The sequence below is a fragment of the Arvicola amphibius genome, chromosome 3 (genome assembly GCF_903992535.2).
Source record: "Arvicola amphibius chromosome 3, mArvAmp1.2, whole genome shotgun sequence".
NCBI classification, from domain to species: domain Eukaryota; kingdom Metazoa; phylum Chordata; class Mammalia; order Rodentia; family Cricetidae; genus Arvicola; species Arvicola amphibius.
The window spans coordinates 79,441,731-79,461,578 of record NC_052049.1 but is presented as its reverse complement, the minus strand read 5'-3'; the positions used below and the strand labels follow the sequence as shown (position 1 = coordinate 79,461,578).

Below are 19,848 nucleotides of genomic sequence, written 5' to 3'. Positions count from 1 at the left end.
GTTTGGGGAAGGTAATTGTCTAGTACTGCTCACATTCTGAACAACTGGCATCATTTCATGCGCTACTTCTTTATAGAGTGTCCCCCTGCATCCACGTCCCAAACTTTCCCACGAATTCCCACACTCTATAATTCTCAGATTGTCAGCTGTCTTTTGGATTTCAATGGTTTTGATGGAAAATTAATGGTAGAAAATTCTGCTGTTTTCTGCTTATATGTTGCCATATGCCCTAGCCATCCACAGAAACTCTGAACCTATAAAACACATTTTGGTATATATGAAATATTGGGATAATTTTCAGTTTTATTTGCCCAAACATTCTTTCAGGTAAACCCTCTTTTATTTTCTTTCCTACGTATAAGTTCAGAATTATTTTCTACAATTGATTCTCCATAGTAAGTTAAAGGTAATATTTTACTCTGTTAATATTTAAAATATTTTTTATTGTTACTATGGCATCGACTTTAACATATCAGTCTTAGAGGATGCCAAAACTTAAGCCTAAAATCTGAACAAGACCAGGTATTGGGTATGTAGGAAAAATGTATTCTGATGAAATAAATAAATGGCTCTCAGTTTTTCAGCTTCATGAATATTAAAGCACAAAGTGTGATTAAGACATTGAATAACTTTGCAACACAAAGTAACATGAAGCAGTTCCTGAGAAACATCATGCTTTCGATTATGATATAGATGAGATAATCTTCACATGCATACATATGGCAGCCCTTTAAAACACCATGTCTATGTCAATCAATCTATGCAAAATACAAGGGTTCAGAAACTCAGTCTATAACTGAGATAGTCAGAAATTAATTTAAGCCCATCCATGCAGTGACTTTAGGCTATCTGTACCATTTAACTTTTCACGGGATATTTTTGTAAAGTCAAAAATTTTTAATATATAATGTTAATTTTAAATATGTAAGTAATGGGAATCAGTCCTCCTAGAAATGTCATTCTAGACCAAAGTAATGATTAATGTTATCTGTTCAGTAATTGTTCAATATCTACTTATTTCCTATATTTTATAAATATGACTATTACAGAGTTTTCTGAATGTGACTCTAAGAAAGAGTCACTGAAAATGTTGGGTTCTGTCCAAACCACCTGGGCAAGTGTCAGCCTTACAAATGGCTCCACGTTGTACATTGAACTACAATGTACTGGGCTTTAGGCTTGCAAGTGGGGACTGGAAAAAAAGAATAGTAAGAATCTGTGCAATATAATCAAGCTACCTTGCCTGATATACATTCTGCAGTGTTTAAATAAAAGCAAATATACAGCTCTGGACAAGAAACACATTCATTGAAGCGTAGGTGAAAACAAAAGCATTCTCTTTCATAAAGGAGTATATTGTTAGCATGACATTATCTACCCAAGGGACTGACGTTTGCCAGAGAACTCTATAATTATTTTTGCACAGAAGCTACATGTCAGCGAGCTGAGCAGTAGCTCAGCCTGTTAAGCGCGGCCCTTGCGAGTCCAAGGGCCCGGGTTCGAACCCCGGGTCTGGTCCCATTGTTCGGCTCTGTTACAGAGCGGCGTGGGCCGCCTGTGTCCCGTGTGTGAGGTTTCCCACGCCCTCTTGTGACGTGGGAAAAAAAGCTACATGTATGCTACGTCATATGGATGCTTGATTGCCCTTCTTGTTTTGTTTTTCTGTTTCTATGTACCCCTAAACCAAATACATTATTTACAAGATGCTGTATATTGAACAGATACAATAATGACTTTGAGGTTACTTTTTAATTTTGTTTAGAAGATTTCATCATTTTATTATATGTTTGCTTTCCTATGAAAGAAAGGAAATAAAGCCAACTTTTGGGCTTTTGTGAAAGACAAATGATATACTGTATAAAGTCCTGACACAAAATAAATGGCCAATCAATCATAGTTTACAGCGTTATTACCCAACAATCACAAGCAGATCAAGAGCCTGGACGACCACACTTTCAAAACGCAATCTTTCCATGAGTTATGACCCAGGATAGAAGTTAAATAAGTGCCAAGACTTCTTCATGAAGTCACAGAGGTAGGTATAAAATCACGACCTCTATGAAATAACATTAGATTATCCATCTTTGCACTTCTGACTGCGGGATCTATATGCACTAGCTTGCAGGGTTCCCTAGTGGGTGTGGACATAGGTAGCAATATTTCTCTTGCTCTTCATGGTCAGAAGAGAGTTTTTTTCTTCATTATGTTCTTTGGAAAAATTCATGGGATCAGATGTGGATTCCTGGCATTCTGTATAACAAATCATCCAACCTTACTAAACTTTAATCAGAGTTTAAGAATTTGGGGCTGGAAGCGAGTCAAAGATAATTTATTTTAGAATGTTTGCCTTATGAATGTTTTGAAACAGTAGTTATTCTGAGTGTGTCAGACTGTATTAGAAAGAGTAAATTAATCTGCCAATTTAAATGTTAAGGATCCTATTTTTATATTACACATACTTCTCATATTATAGTATTGATTTTAAAACTATACTTCATTTCACTAAATACTATTTGAAATATAAACAATGACAAATCTATGCCTTGACAAAGACCAAAGAGAAAATGGATAAAAACAACAGTTATACTTTAGTTTTTATTAATGTTCTGGAGGGAAAGCGATTTTTAAAAATACATTTGCAAGCTTAAATAGCGAGAAACATCTAGGAGGTTGTGTCCAGTTTCTTATTAACAAAAAGTGCAGCACTTTGAGAAAATACAATATTCCTCAATGTTATCATGAGGGTAAATATAACCCACTGGATTTGTTTCGATTATGTATTTAGAAAAGGAAAAGCTCGTAGACTCTTAAGACAGGACTTGGGCTGTAATTGCTGTATCAGCTTCCTGCATCAGGCCAGAACATGTACATGAATATGTCGTGTACATTTATGACATTCACATATCAATGAACAGTGCTTTCAGATATGGAATCTGGCTTCTTATGGCCCGTGTTTGGGGAGAAAAAATTGGCAACCAGTTTTTCTAAGTGAGAAATTTTTATGTGATTGTTATGTAGTTCTTGAAACTAAAACTGGGCATAAGCAATATAAAAATATCAATGAAAATACAATTACATTCTTAATTAAAATTTCTGATATGAATCTTTAATAAATGAACCTCTTCACTTCCACTATTTGGAGAAAGAAACACTCTTCAAATCTTAACTAACCTTTTGTTCTAACAGAATAGCTACTGTCCGCAACATATTTAAAGGGTTTGAACTTGAAACGCTATGCCCTGTGCAGGTGAAAGAGTTTGAAAGTTCAGCAGGAAGTTACAATGGAAAGTGGACAGTCACGAGTGTGTGCGTATAAAGCACACTCTTCTTCTATGTAAGCTACAAGCTCTATCCCCACTTCCAGCTAAAGATTCTTGGATTTTCTCTGGTAACAAATTGCAATGAGCCTAAACAAACTGTGTTCCATCTCAATCTATAAACATCAGACCTGTGAAGTGTACTGGGAAATGATTCAGCTTTTCTGGAAGAACTTGGAAAACTGTATTCGACAGGAGGCCGAGAGGAGAGTGAAATAGAGTAAGATAGATTGTGTAGATTTTCTGTAGCTGCAGACTGCATTTGTATGCAGTGGTTGCCTTGAATCTGCAAGAGCAAAATCTTTTAGAACACTTCCTGCTTGCTTTCTTGTCCTGTCTGCTCACCATTTCACTTCGTTGTGTCTGGAGCCAAATTCGACCCCACTAACCATGGGCATCTCTCTCTCCGTCTTCGCGTTCTGTCTATGTGTCTCTTATGCTCATGACCAGTTCAGTGTAGAAGGAAGAAAACTACAGAACTGGATATGTGTGCATGAGCCATAGTTTGGCTCTGATGCTGCCTGCCACTGAGTGTCTTCACAGTGGCTAACTCAGCCAGCCATCCCTTCTACTGCAGCTGCAGCAGGCAATATCCAGGATCACTGAAAGTACAGAATAGCCACTTTATTTGCTGACTTCAGATCTACAAACCTCACACCTTACAAACCTTCCTCCCTTAATCTTTTGAATATAAATATAGTTTTTGGAACTATAATAAGCAAATACAAAATCCAAAGCAGTCTTTGTTCGCTGTCATGTCTCCTAGCATGTCACTGCTTTGTTAACTTTTCTTTTCAAAGATTTTTTCTATTGGCTCTTCTTATACTTATTTATGCATAATCACATTTAATTTCTCTAATCTTAACAAGAGTTCACTATCAAGTTATATAACACATATATGTATACAATTCATTATAAATATATAACTCATATATCCATATAAAACAAACAATATGTAAACTGGGTGAAATGTTAACTCCTACTTCATAGAATCACTATGACATAATCAGCTAAAGTATATACAGTACTTAAAGTCTGAAAAATAACAAATATCCTGTTAGTATTTAGTTACAGAAGCAAGAAATCTAGAAATAACATTTCTTCTATCATCTATCTATCTATCCATCTATTTATCTATCATTTATCTTTCTCACTCTTATGTTTTAGACAGCATCAAACCCCCTGAATTCTACCTCTAAAATCTATGATGTCTCCACTGCTTTGTCCTACTAGTTTACCTTTCTACACTCCAGTGATCATTCATGCAGATTTTTCCCAAGTCTCCTATCTTGTTCTCTTACTTATTTTCAGGGCATTTTCCTTACCTACCTTCAGACTGTGAACCATGTCCTTGCCACTGGTACCTTGCACCAAGATTTATTGGAGTGCAGTGAGGCCCCTGTGTTGATGCATTCATTGATTATGGCTGCTTGCATTCTGCAATGGTAGTACTGAGTAATTGTGAGAGAGCATCTAACTGGCACACTTGAAATGTTCACTCACTCACAGCCATTTGCTCAGTGCTACGGTAAACTCTAACAAAAGCCCCTATTTCATACTTAGAGGAGATTGTAATTTTGTAGTTGTTCAGAAAACTTAACTACATGAAGACAATGTCCACGATACTTCCTGCTCACTCCTACGTTTCTACATTCCTCTTCCACCTCATCACCATCTCTGCCAACCCACAAACAGCTATAATGATTACTATGTCATTCTTCAAGCAGTTTTCTCACAGGACTCCAAGAAGCAGGCTGTTTCTGTATTCTCTCTAGAATATCTTTATCTGTTTTCTCTGCCTGAGAGTAATTACTGCTCATTACTCCAACCTTAGCAAAATCAGCTCCTGACCCTCACTACGTTAAGTTAGCTGGATTTTGTCTTTATGCTTAATTTCAATCACACTTAGTATTCTAAGAGTTCCATGCAGTCAGGTTAACTACTATAACCTCAATCTATTATAAAGCCCACCTCATGACAGATATATTGAATAAGATAGTTAAGTGAAAATGAATGAATAATTATAGTATTAATCCAGAAATTCCCCCTCAGCTCTCTGAAAGTGTGTGATTCTGCTGGCTTATAAGCATCTTTCCAGATCACAAGCCTTTCCTCAGACCCGAAGGGTAGGAAGTTCTTGGACAGAACCACATCTGGGAAACAGATAGATTTACTTTTCCTTTTGTGTGTCACAGATGCTTGGCTCTGGAGTGAACTGCTTTCATTCCCTATGACAATTTGAAATAAAAAAATAGCAAAATTTTAAAACAGTAAGATAATCATAAAAACTACAGCAGACCACAATCTACAATAACAACTAAGACTTTATCCCTAACTTAAATTATTTGCCTAAGATAATTATCATGATGGTACATATTCTGAGCTGAGTCTTAAGTCCTCAGCGTAGCTAGTATCATAGAAAGGGTATAAGCGGCTATTTGATGACACATTCAAAGCGAAGAATCATTAAGTAAAGAGATTCTTGGTAAACAAGACAGGAGCACTTAGCTATTTTCTTTGAAGGCTAATTAGTACTCATGACTGTGATGCTCTATCCCTGTGTCTCCAGCAAACACCTTTGCATTTTGCCTTTAGCAAGGATGTGACCTTAGGTTAACATCCCCCAAAATTCTTTAAGATTTTACAAAGAAAATGGTTGCTTTCAACAGTTTTACATAAAATGTAAATGTGCAACAATCAACCACATTAACAACTGGATTTTGTTCCCTTTTTTGAGCTATAGGACCATAAAAAGAAAAAAAAATCTTTTGGCTCAATAGCTATTTTTTATGATGGTTTTTTATGTGCTTTCTTAGAGAAAAGTTATAAAACTTGGGTCTCTCAGTTTCCATCAGAGGTATACAGTGCTCCTTCTTTTTTGTGCAAATCACAGAGGAGCCATAACTGTATGTATTTCCACATCCGATGTAAAATTCATGTCTCACTTGTGACTTATGCAAGGAAAATAGGAAGCTCCATTAGACAGACCTACAATTTGTCTGTGAATAGCTAGTTGCAGCTGGGGAGTACTTTCCTTTGAAATCATTAAATCTTTACAGCTAAGCCCTCCTTCTGTCTTGACAGATTCTACACATTACTTCATCATCTGTATCAAATGATCTTTAAGAAATGCCTTAATGACTTCTGCGAAGGCTAAAGTTCATCCGCCACGCGCCTCACATTTAAAACTACATTTGCAGGCACTATTCATCCTGCCTCTTTGACGGTGCTAACACAAAGCCCTGTCAGAATTTCAGTGTGGCTTCACATCATCTCCTGTTACTAATAGATATTTCTGAGCCAAATGAATAAGAAAATAATGCAAACTTTAAACATTCTTTAACTGCTTTTAGTCCCTGTGCTTATTGCACACAGGAATCCAAAGTGTGGTTAAAAAATAAAATTTAAACACATCTTCAATAAGACAGAAATAACTGTTTTTCGAATTTCTGTCAAAATTGATCTTTCTACTCATTCTTCCAGCATAGCCTAACCCAGCCCTCTTTCTGAAAGACAACTCCATTTGTAGATTTTTGTGATGGGAATTGTGTGTTGGATAATATTACAACATTAAATCAATGAGAATTTTACAGTATCTTGAGATACATTTTTAATGTTAAGCCCTGACCCCCCCAGAAAAATGAATGTATCAAGCTAGATTATAAACAAGGTACTCAAAAATAACAGAAGTTCTTTAGTTTCTTCTTAGCTGTCATGAACAGCATAGATGAGAGAGGAGATACCAAAGGCCTATAAAATATTCTTGTCGGGGCTGAAGAGATGGCTCAGCAGTTAAGAGCATTGCTTGCTCTTCCAAAGGTCCTGAGTTCAATTCCCAGCAACCACATGGTGGCTCACAACCATCTGTAAGGAGGTCTGGTGCCCTCTTCTGGCCTGCAGGCATACACACAGACAGAATATTGTATACTAAATAAATAAATAAATAAATAAATAAATAAATAAATAAATAGAAGTATTCTTGTCATCAAGAAGCTTGAGGTCTCCATTTAATTTAATAATAGCTTATTTTAGAATCAAATCAATGTTCAGCCACCCCAACAATGCTAGTCATTATTATCCTGTTCTGAAACTTTTAATAATTCAAAGGCAAGTTTTTGATTGCTAATCTTGAGAATTCAACATAGAAATAAAGAAATATAAAATTTGTTAAGTAATTTCATCAGTGAAGATGGCCTTTCATTGCAGGGGAAACAGGCACTTGGCATAAGGCTGTGGTCATGTCCTGTGTAAATCCTGCCCTATCCACCTACAAATGCATAGAGTGCCAAGAGCCTATTATGAGCATGAGTTCTCATGCACATGAACATGTAAGCCAGAACTGTTTCTTCCCCCTTGCAGAAGCTGTCTCTGTTTTTCCAGTTTCCCGCACATGTGTCTAGTGGAGGACTGCTCTCCCCACGCCAGCAGTCTTCTGTCCGAGCTAACCCTCCGTCCTCTTTCTATATTTTAACCTAGAACTTCAGTACTTTGTCTTTCTAGTGAAATCAAGAATACGTTGAAGATCTCCAACAACCATTTCATTACTGATTTCAAACACTGTTCTGATAGACAGCAAGGATCTTGTAAGTCAGCGACGGGATGAGAACACTCCCCCACTCCTCCACACACTTAGTTCTAAACCCGCTCAGTACAGAAGCACTGTTGACTGTCTGGAACATCACCTTTCTCCTTAGCATCGGGGTGTTCTTCTCCTTGCTTTGAAAATCGTTCCCTCCTCTGTAACAGAGTCTCCATTCAAGATTTCTTCCTGGTCACTACCTTGGAGTCCATTTTATATTTATTCTCCCCATTTATGAAATATTGCCTTCCCTAATAGATTAAATAGTCAAATTCAATGAAATTAGGATTGTATTACTTCTTAATAAAATAGCTTGAAATGACTCAGGCAGTACTCAGAAAGTCAATGGATAACCTACTAAGAATTAGGGCGTTCAGCCTTTAGGAAAGACAATGTTGGCAACTTTAATTTTGCTTTCAGCAGCTTGAGGTTGTGTGTTTTGTATGTATAGCCTAATCACACTGACTCTGCTTCAGCCTAAAAGGTAAGGATGAAATGATATAAAAAAGGAAACTGCAGTGAAAAATAAGTGCTCATTGAGTAGACTGAAATTTTACTCTGGTGAAGAAATAAAAATTCAGATTTTAAAATTATAAAAGGTGAGTAATATAAAAATATATGTTGTAAAGTATTTGTATATGGATGAATTACTTGGCATAGGATTACAATGTTCAAAATCCTTTGACCTTTACTGTGGAATTGAAAGCAGTGAGTAATGGAAAAATACAAATAATTTTTCTTCAGTTATTTTAGGTATTTCTTCCAAAGGCCCACAGTACCACCAGAGGTACCATCAGTAAAACAATGTTTATAAAACATAATAAAAACAGTAGAGAAAATATAAATATGGAAATATGGTATCTCCTGGAATTTGTATTTGGAAAAGATGGGAATTATATCTAGAATTCATGACTGAAGAGTGAAAACAGGAAATGCTACTTTAAGCAAATTTTTTGTCAGTGTTTTATGTTTTACATATATTTATTTATGTGGGGAGGGAGCATATGTACCCGGGCTACATGTAGAGATCTGAGGAAAATATGTAGAAGTCATCTCTTCCTTTCCACCACGTGTGACTCAATGATGGAACCCAGGCCATTACGTCTTGGTGGTGAGCACCTTTACCTGTTGGGCAATCTCAGCAACCCAATAGTTCATGTTTTAAAACATTTATGAGCCTAGAAAGTAGCATGGGCACACAGCAGTATCAAAAGTAAGGGAGATATTGAAGTTGACTGTGTGACCTCACCCCTTCCTTCATCCCACCTTCCCTGAGAACAGGGAACCAAGAATCTGAAATATGTGGCTAGGGAGTCATGCCCAAGGCCCTGGACTTGACAAATGGTGCCATGAACAATGCTATCATTCCTACTAGAAAAAATATTTTTGTTTAAAGTTACTTTCTGAAATTTCCTTACCCTCATTATTTATAATACAGAGAAGAATGTTATGCGAGATTCAATTAATATGCAAAGGATTTTGTTCTTTAAGGGAAAAAAGTTGTTGGCTATCTGGCCATATAAGCAAGAAATGGGCCAAGGAAGAGATTGAAGACACAAAGGTGTGTTTTTGGATTAGAGGATAGAGAAGATAGAGGAGGTGAGAAAGAAAATAGAAAAATACAAAGAATACATCATGAAAAGTGCAGCATGTGTAGAAACCCAGAAGTCGGTGTAACAGAGCAGAACTTGGAAGAGGTGCCAGTGCTGGAGAACCTGTAGCAGAGAATGCGAGATTCCAGCCATTGTGACCACTGAGTGTCCTTCGTGATGCTGAAATCACAAATTCCACCCCTCTATCACACAAGAACAATAACGTAGTCCAGGGAACCACAGCCGAGTGGGAAAGAACCATCTCTATAGCACAAGAGCAGTAATGTAGTCCAGGGACCACAGCCAAATAAAAAAGGGCACACCTCTATAGCACAAGATCAGTAATGTAGACCAGGGGACCACAGCCAAATGGGAAAGAGCAGTTTAAAATTGCCATCCCAACTCTCCAAAAAATATTGACCTAAACTTGAGTTTTGAAATTATTTTCTAAACAAGAAAATGTTTGGAACTCAGAAAGAAACCATAGCCTTGTGAGCTTTCCCACAGAAGGCATACTTCTAAGATCCTGTCTCAGACGCCATCATATGAGAAGGGCAAGGAAGAGAGGAGCATTTCTGGGAAGCACATTCTGTTTTCATTGTTTCTTTTCTGGTAATGTCATATATGAGCATGGCATCTGCATCATGCCTCACTCCCAAATTCCTCATCTCCTCTTTAATTGCTATTATTATATGTTTGCACATGTGTGTATATTGTGCACTCATGTATATGTAATCTACTGAGTATTTTTAGAAACACATTTTTAAAATATTTTTCCTCCAATATATTTCGTTCATGTTATTTCCCCTCCCCAGTTCTTCTCAGACCCCTGTACATCCCTTACTCACCTAAATCATTCTCTTTCTCTCTTAAAACAAAAATAAAAAAGGCAATCAAACCAAAAAAAAAAAATGCAGTGAGAAAAAAACATAAGAAAAGAAGAAAGCACAGAGTCTTTTTGTCTTGGCCAACTACTTCTGGGCATAGGGCCTGCATTGAAATTCAGATACCCCATTGGAGAAAACTGATTATCTTTGCCAGTGGGTATTACTATAATGTCTTGGTCAGGCGTATGACTTCGCTTCCCCTTTCTTTCTTAATGCTGGGAACTTTTTCTGGTTTGAACTGGTGTAAAATTTTTAAAAAATAAATTAGTGTTTCATAGTCCTGACAAGGATACAGGGAAAATATATCACTGTTAGGACTGCTACTGTCTGCCAGTACTTATTGAAATGAAATATGGACATGCCCTTTGAGCATTAACTCAGCTTTGGGGAATGTCTCCCGTAAACCATGAAAGCAACAGTGCAGTGATCAGTGCCTCCATTTGAAACCAAAAGAGAGACGCAAGAAATGAAAGCAGTTGAACCGTGAGCTATAGGGACAGTTGACCAACACGCTCCTATAACTGGTGCTCCATGCACCAGTGAATGCGGCAAAGCCAGGTAATATTCATCTAATAAAACCTTTAGGATCAAATAGAAAAAATAAAAGCTTTAAATAAGAGAAAAAAACCAGCTAAATGGCCCACTGTGGGGAGAAATGTGTTACAGGGACCAGGTGTGATGCTGTACAAACTGTTGCTACGGGAAACAGATTCACTGCAGATGAGGGCAGAAAAGTTTCTCTATTTAATTCCCAACTCTTTTGTTTGACTCCTGTTGTAAAACTGTTGGCAAATTCACCAAAGTCCATTTGTTACTTAAAAATCCATCATTTACATGTAGAACACAATAGTGCAGGCTTTCTAAGGCTTTGTGGAAATCTGAAAGAGAAGGACTTGGTTCCCTGATGGTTTCACAACCATGTGGAAAGCCACTTGTAGCCACTGGCACACGGCCCTAATTGTGATTGCGTTTCATTGAGCTCAGCCTATTAAGTGCTTAAATTACCAGATAACTGAATCTATGTTTCTAATAGCGGCAAGTATATTAACAGTGCCTCTGTTCCCTATTGTAGCCCTGTTCCAACAATCACTTGGATGAAGGTTAACGGTTACATTCCCAGTAAGTCCCGACTGCGGAAATCCCAGGCTGTGCTGGAGATCCCCAACCTGCAGTTAGACGATGCTGGAATATATGAATGCACAGCTGAGAACACCCGTGGAAAAAACTCCTTTCGTGGACAGCTGCAGATATACAGTAAGTGCTTCAGAAAAGCATGAAGCTTTCCTCCCCAGGGTGAGATAGAAAACGCAAACTTACCTGAACATTGCTTACCTGACACTGAAAACCGAAGTGATAACTGGAAACCACATTTCTTTGGTTTAGTTTCCTCATGTAGAATGAGCCTGCACGTGAAAATAAACAAGGAACTGTCATCCTCTGTGTAGATGATTGAGAATTTATATCCATAAAATTAGACCTTTGCCTGATACTAACTACTCTTATCTGATAAGTGAAAGTTGTATTTTATTAACTATGTTTAACTTGTTTTAGCCCTTGGATTATCGCAGGGGTCAAAATTTTGTGCCCTTGCATCAAGTCCTGCCCTTCTGCTGATTTGGGTAAACATCCATTTGTTTATAAATGCTCTATTTCAGCATTTGCTTAGCTCTCACAGAGTTAAGTGGAGGCAGGGACCTGCTGTGTTGCAATGACTGAAATATTTGCTATCCAGCAGTTCTGAGAAGTTTGCTGAGCTCTGGCCTGAACTAATATGTTCATATGACAAACAGCTCCTGCTACCTGCAGGTGTTTGTTTTCCAAAAATGTTAGCCAACCAAGTGATGTAGGACGTGGATTACAGAGTTCAGATGGCTTGCATGCTCACATTGGCCCCCTAAGGGTCAAGTATATCCACTTTTCACATGAGCCTACACAGGTCGGTAAATGATAATATCCTTATGCCCCAGTGGAAGAAAACAATGAGGAGAGGGACACAGGAACCCAGGGCAGGCAGAAGAACAGAGCCTGGCAATGCCCATGGCTGAGTCATCGTAGACATGTCCCTTGCCCTGGTTCTCAAGACTGCCTCTCCTGGAAACCTAAATGCACTGCCAAGAGACTCTGCGAGAAAATCCGGAAATGCTTCTGATAACTACATTCAACCTTCCTTTCTATGGCTTCAATAACTCCTTCAGGAATTCATCTCTTCAGCAGATTATGCTATGAGCATACATGTTTACTAAGTGCCTCTTACTACTCCAAATGCTAGCAAAGACATTTTGAACTTCAAATTAGCGCTGAAAACAGAAAGGATCATGAGGATTGTAGGCCAACCACATTCTGTCCTGAAAACTTTAGGACTTTAAAACCATCAGAATCTGAAAGGCTGAAAGGGACAAAGCATCTGGGAAGAAGGACACTCCTAAGCGCTGAAAAGCCTGTAGGATGTGCTTGGGTACCAGGACAGGAATTTTCAGACAGTGGGTGTACCTGTTACTAAGTTTGAATGAAACTCAGTATTTGTAACTGCTAATAACTTCTTAAAGCAAATAATTATGACAGTCAGCAGACAAAGAGAAAACCGTTGCTTTGCTATACCCCCATTGAAATGCTTTTTTATTCTCGTAGTGACAGGATGGAGTATTAACCCTCTTTACAGAAAAAAAAAAAAAAAAAACCTGGCAATGAAAGACAAGAATTATACCAGAATTGTATGGTTTAAAACTACAAAAGAGACTAAGGAATACTTATTGCTGCACGTGCTATTGCAAACCATTTTCCACACATCCCTGTTGTAAAGAAGGCAATATTCCTAACAAGAACAAGTTGTAGATGGGGAAGGGGGCAGAGTTTCTAACTGACTAAGATTTTTGGCCCCTCTTCTTGACTCAGCTGGTTGGTTTGTAGGCAGTGCCCACTTCTACAAACATTGCCAAAATAATTTCTCTTAACTTAATCTGAATCATTACTTTGGGTTTTAAATGTATAGATTGTTGCCAAAGCAGAACAACTAGGTCCTTTTTAACCACTTGCCATGTCTGGTTAACATACCAGGATGACATCTTGAAAGGATGTGACCTTTTATCCTAATTAGAATGGCTTCTGACCAGACTCCATCATGGCACCATACATTTAGATTTGTTCTGAGTAACCCCACTTTGTGTCTGTTTCCTTGGGGAACTTAGGAAGAGCTCCTTGTTTCACTCCCCAAAATATCTGGGTTTACACAACTTCTGTAACTCAGAAAGTTGTGACTATAGAATGCAGGTGGGTCCCGACGAGCATTTATGTTTGACTAAGAGCAGATATGCATATTACTAAACTTTCCATTGCTAGGACAAAATACCTGGGATAATCATCTTGGAAAGAAGGGAGGTTGGTACTGAGTCATGCTTTCAGTGGCTTCAACCCAGGTATCCTGTCTTTGTCACACGCTATGAGGTAGCACATGGTGGAAAAAATATTCACCTCGTGTCAACTAGAAAGCAGAGAGAAAGGAGGAGGAGGAAGGAGCTTGAGCCCAATTAGGACATACCCCTAAAGCACTAAGAATCTTTGGACAGACCCCAACTACTGAAGGTTCCAGCCCTCCCCATCAGAGCCACAGTCTGTAAGCTAAGCCTTCACCTGTAGGGAAGCTCCCATGGGTAGCCTCATGTGTACCACAGTCTTAGCTATTCTCCTGTATCTGAGGATTTTATTAGGCTTGGGGTATTCAGAATTTCTGAGGTAGGCCATATTGTCAAAGCCTTATAACTATCATATATGGTAGGTGTTTGGGGTTTTTTAAGGGCATTGATATTAAAACATAATGTAACAAATGATAAAATATGAAGGAGCCCAAGTGGTTAAGTTGAAAAGTAAATTTAAAGGTAAATTTATATGAGTAATTATAAACAGATTTAAACTACAAAATTCAAGGAAAAAATAAATAGAAAAATTGAAGGTATTAAATTTGGGGGTGATTTGAACTTTAAAATAAACTGTATAACTGTTAAGGTTAATGTACTGTGGTATCATGTACAGTAGTTTTAGGAGTTAATTTCCTTGATTATCTCTGTCACCACTATTTTCTGATGATTTACTCAAAAGACCTGTTTGAAATTGCCATTCAAAAACGCATTCCATATTAAATTGAACCTTGCTTGTTAGCAGTCTCAATTAAAATGAAAGAAAAAGAATAACACGAAGAAAACAGGTGAAGAAAGAAAGTAAGAAAAAAGGAGAGAGGGAAGGAGGGATGAAAAGATCGAAGAAATGATAAAGGGAAGGGAAAAGAGAGGAAGAAGGCAGACAGTAGTGTGACCTGCCATAATGAAGCACTTCTCCAGGAGGCTGATGAAAGGAGGTGTTTACTGTATAGAAAACACAAAGATTTGTGATCTACAATATAAAAAGTAACATATGAAGCCACAACCAGTAATTTTGGGTGGTGACGATCTCTAGATTGTATCTATGGTTTAGACTTGACTTAAATTTAATGTATCTGCAACCAGGGTCCTTAGGGTAGAGGTAGGTTGTACTATTTCAGACCACCTAGGAAGGACACAGTTGTGTTGTTGGTATAGATAATAGTCTAGATATACTGACTGACTTTAAGCCCCTGGGCAGCATCTTCACAAATTTTAACATGTTCTATTATCTGTAGTGATGAGGGTGGTGGGCTGCTTCCTGCCACCCGGCTAGCTTTACCCAAAATAATTACATGGAAACTGTATTTTTTTAAACACTACTTAGCTCATTAGCTCTAGCCTCTTACTGGCTAACTCTCACATCTTGACTAACCCATATTTAGTAATCTGTGTAGCACCACAAGGTGGTGGCTTACAGGGAAAGATTCAGCATGTCTGACATGGTGGCTGGCTTCATGGTGACTGCCTGAGGCATCTACCTCACTTCCCTTCTTCCCATTCTGTTCTGTCTACTCCACCCACCTATGTTCTGACCTATCAGGCCAAGCAGTTTCTTTATTAATTAACCAATGAAACAACAGATACATAGAAACACTCCTAAATCAATTATCTACAGATTAATTCTGCACATTTTTCAAGATAATTTATCGGAGATGTATATATTTCTAGATCTTAGCATGCTTGTCCAGGAAGAAGTGGATAACACTGATTGTAAATCTTATTATGCTGATTACTGCTTTTATGTGAACCCCACCCTGCAGGGTTCAGTGTGAGGCAAGTGAATGGGAAGAGTGAAGAGTGACTGCTGACAGTTACCAAGAGCTTTTATTCAAGGCTGCACATGGCCAGGGCTTCGCACATTAACCACATTGGCACTCGGTGATGAGGATAACACACCTACTGAGATTTAAAACCATTACGACAAATTAAGTTAAATGCATGTTCTGTGCTTAGGTGAAAATAGGTGTGGGTACAAGGAAGGATGCTCAAAAGGGTCAGTGAGACAGAAAACTAGAAGAGGCTTCAAGAAAGGGAGAAGCCTGGAGGACACAGGAAACACATTCTATTGTGGATGGGGAAAGGAGATAAAGTCATGCAGAGGAGTTCCATTTGAGCTGAAACTTGTACCAACCGTTCTCTTCCTGTCTCCAGCCAGCTCTGTGCTTACACAGTATGCACACTGCATGAGATGTTGTAAAGAATTATGAGAAGTTAGCGATGGACTCTGAGCCTAAAGCTTTGCTTAAAAACAATGAATAGCGCTAGAGGAAGAGGTGAGTGTCTAAGCTACCTACTAAACAGCCCTGCTTTCTTGGGCCTAGACCTGACCCTAGGGAACATTCTCTACCCACCCCCACAAACCACATCCCCCAGCAACCAGGCAGTAGCATCCTTTCTGCCCACCCCCAACATCCCCTGTCTCATTGGCAAATACTGAAGCCACAGGTGCCACCTACAACAATTAGAGGAAGAGATAGGAAGAGGGCAGTGTAAGAATACATTCGACAACAAAAAGAGCAATATGACAGCACCAGAAATTAGTGGTTCTACAACAGCGAGACCTGAACATCCCAACACAGAGGAAGCAGAAGAAAACAACCTTTAAAATAACTATGACAATGATAGAGACCCTAAAAAGGAAATGAGACATTCCCTTAAATAAATGGGGGAAAATATAAACAGAAAATTGGAAGAAATCAAAAAAAAAAATCCCATAAAGAAGGCCAAGAAAACCAAGAATAAACAAGTGAAGGAAACAGTCCAAGATTTGAACATTGGAGTAGAGACAATAAAGAAAACACAAACTGAGGAATTCTGGAAGTGGGGAATCTAGTTAAAGAAACAGGAACTATAGATACAAGCATAACCAACAGAATACAAGAGATACAAGAGAGAATCTCAGGCATTAAAGATTAAAGATACTACAGAGGAAATAGATTCATCAACCAAAGAAAATGTTAAATCCAATGAATTCTTACCACAAAACATCCAAGAAATCTGGGACACCATGAAAAGGCCAAACCTAAGAATAATAGGGCTAGAAGAAGGAGAAAAAGTCCAGCTCAAGGGCACATAACAGAGCCAGGCAGTGGTGGCACACGACTTTAAAGTCCCAGCACTAGGGAGTCAGAGGCAGGTAGATCTCAGTGAGTTTGAGGCCAGCCTTGTCTACAAAGCAAGTCCCATGTTAGCTAGGGCTACACAGAGAAATCTGTCTCAGAAAACAAAAGGAAAACAAAAAGAACAAATAGCAGTATTAAACTTACCTCCCCATCACAAAAATGATAAACTGAATTTTAAATGTTACAAGCAAACAAACAAAGGAGAATAGAATCAGTCTAACCTGGAAATGGTAACTGAAGATCAATTCTGCTTTCTATATTATGAGGGAGATGATTCCTCTGGACATATTAAAGTTCTTGTAATTAGTCTTCAAAATTGTGTTTGAATATGCTTGGATTTCAAAGGATGGTTTACCGCTGGAAATATATACAGATTCATCATAGAAAATTATGTAACTTTATAAATTCCTGGTTTCCATAATCATCCATGATGCCACAACTGTGTTTCTATGGGGAAACATTTTTTTTTTACTTGAATCTACTATTCTGAAAACGGTGCCACATTTGTGATCATGCTTGATTAAAAATAAAACTGAAGTTATCTGTGGGTGATGGATTGGGGCAGAGACTCAATCACTATTTATTATGTTCAATCATCATAGCAGCCCATTGAAATGGGAATTACCATCTACAACTTACAAATGAGGCTCATTAAAGTAAAAGAACTCATTTCCAATTATAGATTACAGCAAGGGCACCACAAACTGGGGCTTGAACCTATATTCACCCCCAAATGTATCATTCAACACTGTACATTAACTCTCGCTGGCTCACAGCTGAGAGTCATAATACTAAAATTGATCTATGTCAGTAAAATATGTTGAGTCCTCAATACTTAAGATCCAGGAACAGGGAAGCAGCCAATAACACTTAGCGTATGTCAGGAGAGACTTCCAGAGTTCCCAGCGACAAGAGGTAATAAGCAATAGCTTTCTTTATGCACATCTGCTTTGTGCAATACAAAATGGAACCCAGAGACAGTTCTGAAGCCCAAAAGTATCACGTGAGTAGCTGCCAGGATACTGGCATCTGGGGTGGTTCTTACGGTTTCCCACTTCAGAAGACCATATGTCTCCTTAGTTTTCCAAGCCCTGACAGACATGGTCCAACAAAAGCCGCATTAAAGTTATGAAGTTTATTGCAAATTAAGCCAAATCTGGGATTTTTTTCTTTTAAATTGCATATATGTGTGAGTCTGTATGTGTGTATATGTGCACGTATATGTGTGCTTGTGTGTGTATGTGTATGGAATATATGAATTTATGGTGTGTGTTTATGTGTGTGTGGCTATAAATACATTTATGCATGTGTATGTGTGTGTTTATGTGTATGTGTGTTGATCATATTCATGCATCTGTATATGTTTGTATGTATATGCGTGTATGCAGGTTTGTACTGTATGTATATGTCTTTGTGACTGGTGTGTTTTTGTATGTATGTGCCTACATGCATGCATGTGTGTGTGTTTGTGCATGTGTGTGTCTGTGTGTGATATAATGCTGTGGTGATCAGAAGACAACTTGAACTTGCAGAAGTAAGTTCTTTGCTTCTATCATGTAGCTCACGGAGCTAAAATCAGGTGGTCAGGTGGGAGGCAGGTGTCTTTACCTAGTAAGCCATCTCACTGGCCCAGATTTTCATTTTCTAGATAATTGATCAATTCCACACCATGCAGACCAAGTTGCAGTGTGTTCTGACCTGTGTTTTTATTTTTTTTTCTTTTTTCTTTTTTTTTTTTTTGGTTTTTTGAGACAGGGTCTCTCTGCAGCTTTTTTAGAACCTGTCCTGGAACTAGCTCTTGTAGACCAGGCTGGCCTCGAACTCACAGATATCCGTCCCGAGTGCTGGGATTAAAGGCGTGCGCCACCACCGCCCGGCTATGACCTGTGTTTTTATTCAGAAACTAAAGGAACCTCATCCACTGAGTAAATGCAATCTGCTGGAAAAGACACCTTAAAGGGAACCTTGAGTCTTACCTGAACTTTTACTATTCTCTGTATGAAATACTTCCAAGCTACAGTCCAGCATGTGTTTCTAAAAGAAAAAAAAAGTTCCATTTCACTGCATCCTTGTTTGGTCCATGTAATTAATGCACACCTAGCAGTCTATGAAATACTTTGCAATGTTAAAGCAAAGAACAACAACAGAAAAATGCCCTAAGAACTGGAACGACCTTGTATTAAATGTCACTGCATTCTATATGTGTTGTCACAGGTGATAAATACAAATACATCATGCTTAGATGTTGAGTTAGATTTACTTCTGAAACACAGAGTTTGTCTTTATTTTTAACAAGATCCATGGCCCACATTTCCTTTGTGTTTATGTCTGTGTATATGCATATGTGTATATGCAGGAATGTGTGTATTCACATGAATTTAATTAAACCTTTATTTTGTCAGTTGCCAAGCAATTTGTATCTACTAGCCGCAAACAACACCTAAGGACATAGCCAGTCACACACAGGGTGCAGAGTGGCTTCTGTTCTGTAATATAGATGTTGCTCTCTGATGCTGAGCACACCAGGAATTATAGGAAAAAGCGCTCCTGCTTTGACTGTTTTAAACAAAATACGCAAACACAGAATAATTTTCTTTGAGAAATTTTATTAACAAATAGTTAAATGGAGATAAGACATTTTCCCTCTTATTTTGTACTTTCTGTGGAAGTCCCACAATGTTTACTGATAAAGGAATTGCTATGTGTTACGATTTTGAAACTTTTTTACTAATTATGTTGAATGTGAATAATTATGAAAAAAATATGCTAAGTAAAATTCAAACTAAAAAATTAGTTTTTCAAAATAATTTACATGTACACATACACACAAATTTGTATACACAAATGTGCACATACATCTGAGCAACTATTAACAGGACCTATTGTGTGCTGCTACTCACAAGAGTCATTTTTGCAGTGACTGGCTGCCTACCATGCA

General features: G+C 38.0%; 1 protein-coding gene across 1 annotated transcript in view; it reads left to right on the top strand.

Annotated features, from left to right (window-relative positions):
- Positions 1-19,848, top strand: part of Cntn5 (contactin 5) — a 481,109-nt gene that overhangs the window by 199,267 nt on the left and 261,994 nt on the right. The window contains exon 8 of the mRNA XM_038322119.1: positions 11,448-11,629. Within this exon, the coding sequence (XP_038178047.1) occupies positions 11,448-11,629 (182 nt within the window). The remainder of the gene's footprint in view (positions 1-11,447; positions 11,630-19,848) is intronic.